The sequence below is a fragment of the Theobroma cacao genome, chromosome 10, assembly GCF_053813885.1.
Source record: "Theobroma cacao isolate CCN51 chromosome 10, ASM5381388v1, whole genome shotgun sequence".
Taxonomy (NCBI): domain Eukaryota; kingdom Viridiplantae; phylum Streptophyta; class Magnoliopsida; order Malvales; family Malvaceae; genus Theobroma; species Theobroma cacao.
The window spans coordinates 23251058-23262791 of NC_142648.1; the positions used below are offsets into that span (position 1 = coordinate 23251058).

The 11734-nt window shown below is 32.2% G+C and overlaps 1 protein-coding gene across 4 annotated transcripts; it reads right to left on the reverse strand.

The window, feature by feature from the left end:
* Positions 1-245: 245 nt before the first annotated feature.
* On the reverse strand, positions 246-7150 carry AREB3 (ABA-responsive element binding protein 3). 4 transcript variants are annotated; one of them, XM_007010603.3, is made up of 4 exons: positions 6894-7150; positions 4915-5873; positions 4712-4783; positions 246-609 (listed from the first exon to the last, which is right to left on the reverse strand). In XM_007010603.3, the coding sequence occupies exons 2-4, from the start codon at positions 5725-5727 to the stop codon at positions 529-531; spliced, it is 966 nt and encodes a 321-aa protein (XP_007010665.1). In that variant the 5' UTR covers positions 5728-5873; positions 6894-7150; the 3' UTR covers positions 246-528. The 4 variants fall into 4 exon arrangements, with proteins under 4 accessions (XP_007010665.1, XP_007010666.1, XP_088658704.1 ...); XM_007010604.3 differs by having other exon boundaries at positions 4915-5962; XM_088802578.1 differs by having other exon boundaries at positions 4915-6004.
* Between the last annotated feature and the right edge of the window lie 4584 nt (positions 7151-11734).

The window sequence follows — 11734 nt, forward strand, 5'->3', positions numbered from 1 at the left end:
CTCCTACCCAATTTGTATGATAAATTAAATCCAAAATTTGTCTTTCATGTTCACGTTCAAACCAAAGCATCAGGGCCCAACTTCCATAAATTACAAATACATGTTATTTATATGATGTTTGTATGTGTGCATATCTGTGTGTTTGTGTTGTATTACTCTGAACTTGAATAAAATGCCTGTCTGGAATAAACTTATAGAGAAATGGTCATATCAGGAGGTAAAAGAAAAGCTCAAAACTACACATGTAGGGACAAATCTTATACTTTCTTAACACTCAATGGTTAGACAGTACAAAGGGAACATGAAAATTTTCTAGTTAAAATTAATTTCACAGTCAAAAGTAGATACATGCAAAACCTCTCAGTAGGGAGAAGAAGCAACCATCACCACCAGCATATGAAACAACAGCTGCCTCTGGAAAAGATGCAGAAAGTCGCGCTCGCTCTCTTCACTTGTGCCTCAGTTCAAACTAGGAAACAGAAGCCAGTCGCTTGTGGGTATATGCAAAACTTTCATGCCAGGCAATTGTTAGAATGGGGCTGATGACGTTCTACGAAGCTGATATTTTGGTTCGGGAGGTGGTGCAGATGGCAGCTTCATCTCTTGCTCCTAAGAAATATAACAATAAGATAAAACATATTAATACGAATTTTACATGGAAGCACCAATGAGTAAAAAGAAGATGAGACTGTCAAATACATAGACATGTATTACACGTAAAAATTTTCATATAAGAAACCATGAGTGAAAACAAACTACATGCAGAAAAGCAAACGCAAGTTGGAAAAGAAAGAGTTTGGTACATATGAACACAAATCAAACACCTCCGGTCTTTAATTATCCAAAAACTTCTTCAATATCATTTCTTCTCACCTTACCCCCTAACCAAATTAACAAGGAATAGCAAAGCTATGTCTTACCGTGATCACAAAACAAGAGGACAGCATCAAAAAAAATTTTGGTGTCCAAAAAAGAGAGGGGGGGGGGGGGGGATCTTGTTTGTATAAGAGCCAGAGAAAAAATCTGAACAAGCACCATTAGCATCCGAAACCATATAATTCTCAAAATCTAACATCAATCCCATGCCAATTTGGGGCCAGCTTCTGTTTGCTTTATTCATTTACTTGCTGAACCAAATTAATAAAAGGATATAGAATACAAATGTGTACACGAGATAAGTGGAGTCTGGTAGACAACAAAATATATTACACCATCCCTCAAACCTGCTCAGATTCCGAGCATAATAGAATGTCCAAATAATGCTGGCATGGTATAGCATATTTGAGGCTAATTTTCAAAAAAAATTCTGAAATGAGCATGATTGCCAAGAGCCATGAGTGTGGGACTAAGTACAAAGAAACTTGAAAAGACCATAAAAACAAAGTTGATTCATTCAAGGAAATACTAGTTTTAAATCATGACAAGTCAAAGGAAACCAAGACCAAGTGAAGCATATTTAGAAAATGAAGAAACAAATAAATTGAGAAGGAGCATCTGCATTTTCCTTGTTACTATTGAAAAGGATTTGCCATCTTGCACTGTCAGCAATCCTGATATTTTGTAAACTAAAGAGTTTCAATAGCACAAGGTTACTGAATATTTCCTATTTAATAGGGGTTAACCTTGTACTGGGGTTGGAACCCAGGGGTGCCTCTTCAGTGCTTCCATTTGTTCACTTATCAAAAAGTACAAATAGATATATTACGACATCACTGAAACTCTAAATTCCAATCATTCCAATTGCTTGGGTTTCCTATTTAACAATGCAAGTTAAATGTGGATGGCTTGGGCTCAAGAATTGCACAAGAAAATGAAAGATGGGAACAAAGCAAACCAACAGTTCATCATTTTGTCCACAAACAAAGGCATTATTATCAAGCCAAGACCCCCAGGAAAAGAAAGCACTTCTCCACAGTTGATGGAATTTGTAGTTTTCAATTTCTTTATTTATAATTTCCCGGGTGCATGTGCAAGTGCAGTAGGACAGTTAGCAAGGAGTGGGGTGCCTCGAATCAAGTAACGTTGGTTGTATGATTGCAGTATGCTTTAGGGGGGCTTAATTAGATGAGAAAAGAAAATAAGGGTTTGGCAGTTGATTTTAGATGGGAAAGGTTGAAATTTGTGGGATGAAAACAAAAAACAAGGAAACAAACTTGGATGTTGTCTGGAGCTGTTTCCTGTACTTATCACAGTAAATTAAGGATGTTAGGGTTTGGTCTGATGGTAAACTGATTCAAGTAGAATAAGGGTTTGTAGGACGAATTCAAGGTTGAGGCATTTGCGTAGGATGGTGAATTACTAAGATTGCAGTAATGGAGGAAAAGAAAGGATAAGAAAATGAGATCCAAGCTTTGCACCAAGATTGCCTTACCCTATATTCAGGAACTACAAGAGCATGCAGACAAAATGGTAGGAAGGAAAGGATAGTCAAGGAGAGGGTAAGGATTGCTTTGTTTCGCTTGCTTAAAAAGGAAGGAAATAAAATAAGGGGGGAATCCATTACCAGCTTTGTTTGATTAGGGAGTGAAAAGCAAAGGAATGTTAGAATGAACCATTAAGATTGCTTTGTTTGGCTTGCTTGAAAAGGATGGAAATAAAATATGGGGGGAACACATTACCAGCTTTGTTTGATTAAGGAGTGAAAGAAGGAATGATAAAATGAACCTTTAAAATAAGGACTATGTTACAAAATAGTATTCTGCTGAGGAATCCTTCAGTCAAAATCCCCCCAATTTGAAGAATTAGACGAAATGAATGTTTGAAGGGTTTTGCAGGCTTCATGGACCCTCTTAACCCCCAACTTTCCATTAAAATGTTTTCCAAACAAGGGTATCATTCCCCCACCCCCCTTCTCTTTCCATCAATTCAAACAAAGCAGTAGACTTACCATCTGAAAGGGTTCACAGCTAGGTTTACAGTTGCTTCACATAAGACCTGAGAAGTATAACAGCTGCTGAAATTCTCATAAACTTGTTCCCAATTAAAAGTCCAATCTCACGTGCAGCCAATCTGTTGGACTGATTTAAGACGTCATTTACTAAGCTAGAATATATACAATTGAGTCATGTTGTTATATTTTTTTAGGATATGAGATTATTGGTACTATTTGCTTTGATTTTTCTTAGTTTTAGTTATGATATCTTCGTGATTTTAGAAAATCTGGAATTTGCAGATTCACTTATTAGAGTCTGAGACTAAGATTTGGTATCCATGAAGGAAGACCAAGTTAGAAAATGTTAACAGCTTCTAGAAGAGAATAACTTTTATACCAATCAAAAGAGCAGAACAAACTTTTGAATTCCCATAAACCAACAACCCTAGCTAAATTGAAAAATGCATCAAAGTTAATTTAGGATTCTCAGATAAAGCATTCTCAAGTAGGAGTAGAAGCGTAGAAGCTCTAGATCAGAAACTCATAAAAGAAAATTTTCACTAACTTGATCACATTAACAACAACAATGCAAATTAGAGGACTAAACCTTACAAACAACTCCATTTAGATATTTCTAAGCTCCCAACACAGTTTTGCGCACAGAGTAAGAAAATAAATAAATCTAAGCAACTGGAAAAATCCTAACAACTACAAACAGACACTTTCATAGTCCCAAGTGTCTTCATTGGGTAATGTTCATGTTCTACTATATGTTGTTTGACAAGATTTATCAATTTTCTGGTAAAAGTCATCTAAGAGCATCTCTAGCTACCATATGAAGAAACAGTTCACAATAAAGCACCACAATAAAGATCACTATTAAGTGATTTATCCCACAAAAGTTTAGTTGGGGATTGCTGTGGACTTATATTCAGGGTGGCCTCCCATCTATTTCTATTTGGTTTTAAGTTGAATGTCTTAACATGCTACTACTGCCAAGATTCTTTATTGCCCCATTTATTGCTTGTGTTTGCTACCCTGTTTCTGAAATCCACATGATAAGCCCATTTGTCTCAGTTAATAATTTTGTTTGGGCCTACATGTAAAGGAGAGTTTTATTTGGTGTCATCTGCAGTAGTTGAGTATGGAGATTGTTCGAGTGTTATATTCACATCGATCTCTCCCACTATTGTGAATTTGTTTGAGGTTAAGTGCCTTAACAATCTCAAAGGATACCAAGCATGGGAAAGTGACTATATTTCTTGATTACAAGTGCTCAGACTAAAATATTACTTCCCTTCTACTGGCAATGGATTTATAATTACAGAAAGGAAGATATTTCCTAAACAAGCTCTCTATCAGAAGTTTTCAACATAATTATTACACACAGAAGAAGATGAAGATATGTAGATAGATAATGGTTAAAAACCTTGCTTTAATACCACAACATTGCGAATTATTAACAAAAAGTGGTACATCAAGCACACTTTTCTTTTCAAAGGCTACATCAAGCATCAAGCACACTTCATGGTGTCAAGAGGCAACCATAGTAGCACGCACCCAACAGTATGAATGCATAGACTTCACAGTAGCCAGGTATTATATGATAGGGTAATGGCGAAGAATGCTGGATAGTTGTACGAGGAACAGCTACAAACCAATTAGGTATTCCATTAATATCATACAACCGAAATCATGCATAGATGGAAAGGATCAGTTCTCTAAACAGTTGGAGCATTTAATATCATCCACCAATCATAGAAATCAGGCAGTGAAAAGCAACCACTGTCAAATTGAATGTAAATGAATCAGGGAAGTATCTTATACAACAAATCTAACCTTCCGGTCCTTCAGCCTTGCATTTTCCTCTTCTAGACGTGAAACTTTGTTCTCCAGTTCATTAGTGTAAGCCTGTTTATAAATATCTTTCAGGTCACTAGATAATCTAGAAAACAAGATCATAAAACATTTAGAAAAAAAATGCAAAAATGAATGGCATCACTGTCAAATTTGAGAGATGAAAAAAAAAAATGAAAGCTGACCTGCTTCCTCGCTCGGGAACGTGCCGCAGATTCCCTGTTCTTTATCATCCTCTTCTGTCTCCTGTCAACATTTTTTTCAATCATATCCTCAGGGGCACCTCTTTTCCTTCCAGATGCCTGTGTATCTGATAATGTTCCCATTAATGGTGAAGGCAATGGCACCTGGTTATCTGGGTAAGAGACATCCATTACAGCAGTAGCCCCTATGGTTAAAGGCTGTGGCATAGGCTGGGCTGACATATAAACCCCCATCAAACTTTGTTGTGGGTGCTGATATTGTGGTTGTGGGTACTGCATCCACTGACCTTGCTGTGCAAACTGTGGTGCAACACTTAGATCAACACCAGCAACAGAACCACCACCTTTTTTATCCGTAGAAGCTTCAGCAACAACTCCTGCTTTCACAAGGAAATCCTCCAATGTCATCTCTCCGAGAGTAGGCTGCCTTTCTCTATATTTCTTTTCCCCATCATTTTTGCTTTGTTGAATATCTCTCCAAACCTCATCAACTGTCTTCTTGCTCAAAGCACTAGTTAGTGACAAACTCGACTGACGCTGCAAAGCAGTTTGATTGGTCAGTGCTGTGCCTTCAGTTTCCATACCATAATTCTGGTTAGCCTCAGCTGTCCATACATTCTTGAGAAGCTCATCTAGGTTCATGCTACTTAGAGGTTTGCCCAAGTCACCCAGCTGATTTTGAACCTCATCCAGCGTGAGACTATACATTGAATTTTGCCGCGTTAACTGCTGAAACTGTGACTCTTTGCCATTACTACCGCTATCACCTTGAGACACCATTGTTTGAATTCCCATGCAATTACCTTTATGTAAGCCACTTATTCCAAATTGCCAAACAAAAATTCCTTGGCCAACAATTATATCAATCCTAAAGTACACCTAATAACCAGCCCAATTACAGCACACTTAAAGCTTCACCAGTCAGCCCCAAAAATTAGAACCTGAAACACGGAAATCTGAACTCAGACCCAGCCAGTCATTCCACCCCCTCCTCAGTTCAAATGATTCGAAAACATCTTTTCTCATATACCTAACAAGATTATATGAAGACAAAACTAAATTCTCTTCTTCACTGAAAAGTGAATGAAAGTTATCAAATTAATTACATTGAAAGAACAAATGCATACATGCACAGGGCACACCCCAAACTCCTCTCTAATTCAAAGTTCTTGAAACTCAAACCCTGTATTGAATAAACTAAGATACCCAGAAGCGTAATATAACAAATCCCACCTCAAAAAACCAATAAAAAGTAAATTTTTTCCGACAAAACAAAGGAAAACAACACAAAACCCTAAAATTGCAAAAGGATCCACATTTCAACAGTCATTCAAAAACAACCCAGAAGGCAGAAAGCAAAAAGCTTGAGAGGAAAATAGTAAAGAAGTAAATCAGACCCATTGATTTACTGTCATCAAGATACACCAAAACAGGAAAAAAAATAAAATAAAGGCAATAAAAATTGATGGGACAAATACTAAAGAATATTTTTTTCCCTAAGAAAGAAGATTAAAAGCTGTAATGTTATAATCTGTTGCATGCAAATGGAAATGGAAAAACTTGAGCTTCCATTGAGCAAATTAGAAAACAAAAAATTCACAGAATCATAAGTATTAATAAATCCCCAGATTACACCATTAAATGAAAAAGGATAAACTTTTTGCATGAAACAAAAATCAGAGGCTTTGAAATGAGAGCTAAAAAGAAAAATATTGAAACAAATCTGAATGGAAAGACAAAGAAAAACCCAGAAGAGGATCAAAGCTAAGGACTTTTCTTTTCTTTATTACAAGACAAAGACCAAGGAAAAATAAAAAGAACCCAGAAAAGTAACTGCCCACAACAACAACCAAAAAGAACAAGATGAAATACAACCTTAAAACAAACAAAGTCAGTAAAAAAAATTGAAAAGGAGGGTTTGAAAGAAAATAACAAAAGAAAGAAAAGAAAGGAAAGCTTACTTGGATTTGGAGAGAGTGGAGATTGAGAGCGTGTGCATTTGCAGAGGAACAAAGCTTTGGTGGAAAGAGAGAAAAAGAGCAAGTCCCAAAAAAAAAAAATGGAAATGCCCAATTTTTTTTTAAAGTTTTATACTAATATAGGGACCAAAAGTGTTCTAATTGGCCCAAATTTTTTTGTTTGCTTTGGTACTCATTGGGTTTGTCCCCATTGGAAATCATGAGACCTCCCACAGCCAAATGGCACTTTCACATGCACTGCAACCTTCTCCTCCTCCCCTTTCTTTATTATTATTTTCTTTCAATCCTCCTCTTCTCATTCTCAAGAAGGGAGAATCCATTATATAAATATATATATATATATATATATATATATATATATATATATTATACATGAAGATATAAGGTAAAAAGACATAATACTTGAAAAAAGTTTTTAAATTATTTATAAAATTTTTAATAATTTTTTATTTTTTATTATATTTAATTAAATTTTTATATTTTTATTTTAAATTAAATAAATTCATATAATTAATAGTGGATTAATTATTATCAATTAAAATATATATAACGTAAGATGCTGTAATATTATAAGAAATAATAGTATGATATATTAATATGATATGATGATATAATTATATAATATTTATATTTTTCACGTTAGTATTTATATTAATGTTATATGAATATAAAAAATAAGTGATATTTAAATTAATTATAATTAATTAATCATTATTTTTTAATTAATTTAAAATAAAAATATAAAATTTAATTAAAATGTAATAAAAGAATACAACCTATTAAAATCATAAATAGTCATTGAATTACTTTTAATAATACTTGTGGAATAAAGAAAAAGCATGTTTTAGTGGTTAATATAAGAGTAAATAGTGAAAGGATAAGGGAATAGAATGGCATTTGTTGGAATGGAAGAGATAAGTTTCGGCAGAATAATTCTACATATGATTGTTGCGTCGTTTTTTTTTTTTTTTTTTTTGGTGTTACCTTAAAATAGATTGGAAGATGAAGTTGAGTTGGCGTAAGGTGGTGACGTGTCATGTGGGGGCCACGCAGGATTGAAACAAGGGAAGGGAAAAGGTGGTCAAATAAGGAAGTACTTGACTTGTGCATGGGACAAAATCCAACAGAAAAAGACCTTTGTCCATTACCCAACACCGCAATTGCAACTTTTAACTCTGAAAAAAAAATAAAGATTAAATACTCAATTTGGGGGTTAAGTATTTTTTAATTAAGGATCAACTATTTTAATTATAATAATTAAAAATTAAATTTTTTTATTTTTTAGAATTAAGGGTTAAGGTGAGAGGTGTCTAGCACATGGATGCTAAATTTTTAATATGATGTGTAATAACTAAATTTTTAATATGATATGTAATAATTAAATTTTCAATATGATATATAATAATTATATTTTTCAACATGACGTATAATAACTATATTTTAATATGGCATGTAACAATTAAATTTTAGAACATGACATATAACATTACATTTGTCAAAACTGTCATATCATCAGCTCACATGATTTTCTATTACGTGTAATTCACGCTCTATCCATCTATCAACATTGTCCTTAATTGTAAATAATATAAACTGTTTGATCTTTAATTATTACAATTAAAAAGTTTGATCTTTAATTGAAAAAGTGCTCACATGTTTAGCTTCCATTTGAGCATTTAGTCATAAATAAATGAAGGGATTGCTTCAATTTTTACTAAGAAAGTGAAACTAAAAAATATAAAAAAAATGAAGAGAGGATGAAAAGTTATTTTTGTTTTTTTCTTTCTTCATATTAAGTATGAAAGATGAAAAATAAATATGAAGTCTGATAAAAAATAAAATTGTAAACAAAAGACGGCATAATGCTTTAAAAAATTTTAAATTATTTCAAAAAATTCAAATAAATTTTTAATATTTTTCTATTACATTCAATTAAGGTTTTGTCTTTTTATTTTGGATTAAATAGGTTTTTATGATTAACAGTTAATTAATTACCATTACTCAAAAAGCTATTTATCATTTTATAGCTACGTGATATTGTTGTGGTGTTGACGTAAAAGATAAAAAATTGATATAGCCACAATGTTATTATGCCATATAAGCATACAAGGTCACCATTCATTATCATGTGTTAGTATGTCACATTTGTACTACGTGGCATAAAATAACAACTATCATTTTGATTAACAACGATTAGTTGACCATTAGTTATAAAGACATATGTGATCCAAAATAAAAATGTAATGCTTGATTGAATGTAATTAAAGAATATCAAATTATTTAAATAGTTTAAAAAATATTAAAAATATTATGTTTCAATAAAATAATTAAAATCAGTAGAAAAATAAATTTCCTATTAATTTGGAGAGAGAAAAAATGTGCAAATCCATCCATTTTCTTTCCCCTTTCCTATTTCACTCCTAACAAATAGAAGAAATGAAGAAAAAAAAATGCTATTTTCCTTCCACCTCTTTTTCCTTTCTCTTTTCTCCTACTAGACACAGTGCTAAAATTTTCCCAATAATATGCTAAAATTTCTTTTGTATATATATATATTTGTTTTTACACAAATTAAAATTTATAATTTGGTTCCTAAAAGTTAAGTACAAGTTTGTACATTGATATTTTATATTTTTTTTGTTAATTAGAATAGTTAAAATTACACAATTTTCATTATTTAAAAATATGTATATGACCGAGAGCAATTTTTTACTTAATAAATACATTTTTTTACTCAACCATATGTAAAATTAATTTATTTTCTGAAGTAATTTAAGGTAAATAATAATAAGAAAAAGAACTAATTACTTCTCCACTTAATTTTATAAAGAAGTCATGACACATAGCAGTTAACTGTAACTAGATGATGATTCAATTCTTCCGTCTAGTGGGACTCCTTCTTGATCTCCAAAAGTCAGCACATTTCATCATTTCTCTTGGCGACCCTCGTAAGACTTTTGTTACGGAGAAATGTTTTTAATTCGAAAAATATACTTATTTGGTGGAGGTAAGTTCTTATTTATAAGAGTAAGATCGATTCAATTTTTTATTAATGTAAGATTTGTCAACTTTAGTATCTTTTGTAGAAGTCTCACATATAAAAAGATTTGAATTTACTTAATATCATTTACCATATACTCATATTTTTAATCTAAAAAACATATTTAATAAATAAAAAAAATTATTTATAAATTTAAAATTCATCCAATCTCTTATTAATATAAAATCCGTAACATAAGTATCGAACGTGCAGAACCTTACAGATAACGATGCTACCAAAGAGAAAGCAAACCAAATATTGGGTGAATGAAGTTACCACTAATAAAGTAATAAGTCTTTTGTGGATTAAGTGACAAATTGGGTCCCAAATGACATTATGCTTCTTCGAAATTTGGGCCTTATTAGTCAGACATTTTATAATGGAATTTATCCTTCCAACTTGTCTTTGGATTTGAGCCCATACCAAACTAGGCTTTCATGTTAAAAAGATGATAAACATGAACTGAGAATGGGACGAAGAAGGAGGTGAATATATAAAAGAGGGAGGTAGCCATTGAGGGCATCGACTCACTTCCCTACAACAATTTGTGAATCTTTTTAAGAGCTGGGTTTGCTCCAAATACTTATATCACAACAAGAACTAAATCAGCTTTAAAAGGCAACATTTCTTAACAAAGCCATTCTCATAAATGCAACATGAACTTCAAGAGAGACAAAAAGAGAGAATCCCATCACAAATTAATACTAAATATTTGATGGTGAAATGATCTTACAACAACTCTTTTCACTTGTTCTATTATTGTTTCCAAGGGAAATGTGAGAGAATCCTATCACAACTCACACTGGGTACTCAAAATTTTTGGTGAAATGTGGCATTGCAACATCTCTCCTCATTATTGTCACGTTATTATTTAACAACTTAATGTATAAAGTTGAAAATTAAAAAGTTTATTGTATAAAATATTTACAAATATATTAAATTTGTAATTTAATATAAATATAATTATGAAAATTAATATCACATTCTTAGTAAAACACTTGTAAATCAAATGTTTTAAGGTTATTTTCTAGGATTTCAATCAATATCTTTTTATATATACCAAATATTATAATATTATCTTATGAACAATTACTTTTAAGAGACGATTGGTATGAGGATCTGCACTAACTTTTCTTACAATGTGACTTTTTAAATTATATTATAACATTTAATAAGAAAAAAGATCAACAAAATGTCGTATTATATTGCAATTACACTACAGTTAATGGAAAATAATGTGATTGTCGTGAAAAATCAATGTACTTTTATATTGTAATTTACACTGTAAAATTAAAAAAATTGATTTATCATTTTTGCCTTTATTCTTTGCTGAGGATATTCTTGGGTTTAATTTGATGAACTACTTATAAAGTGAGGGTACTCAAGCAAAAAAGATAAAGGGTGAGTGCCCAATGATGGTAGGATTAGGTAGTAGTTTGTAATGCATATGCATGACAATGGACATGATGCCGACTATAGCTGGTAGTTTGTAGGCTTTTTGGGGGTTATGGAGATTTGTAGGATATGGGTTTTGTGAGTTGGGGGACTGAGCTGTAGAAGCAATCAAATGGATGTTTTGGCCATGATTTTCTTTGGTCATTTGGTTTTGTTCCTCTTCTCTGATTTGACTTTATGATAGCATTTATGGGGTAATTTTGTTTTCTATTTTCTTTGGGAAAAGTGAAATTTTTTGTTTAGCTTTGATGCCTTCTATCTTTTGGAATATTGCTTTCCTAATTGGAACTTTTATTGGGTTTATTAGGTTTTTGGTATCTCAACCTTC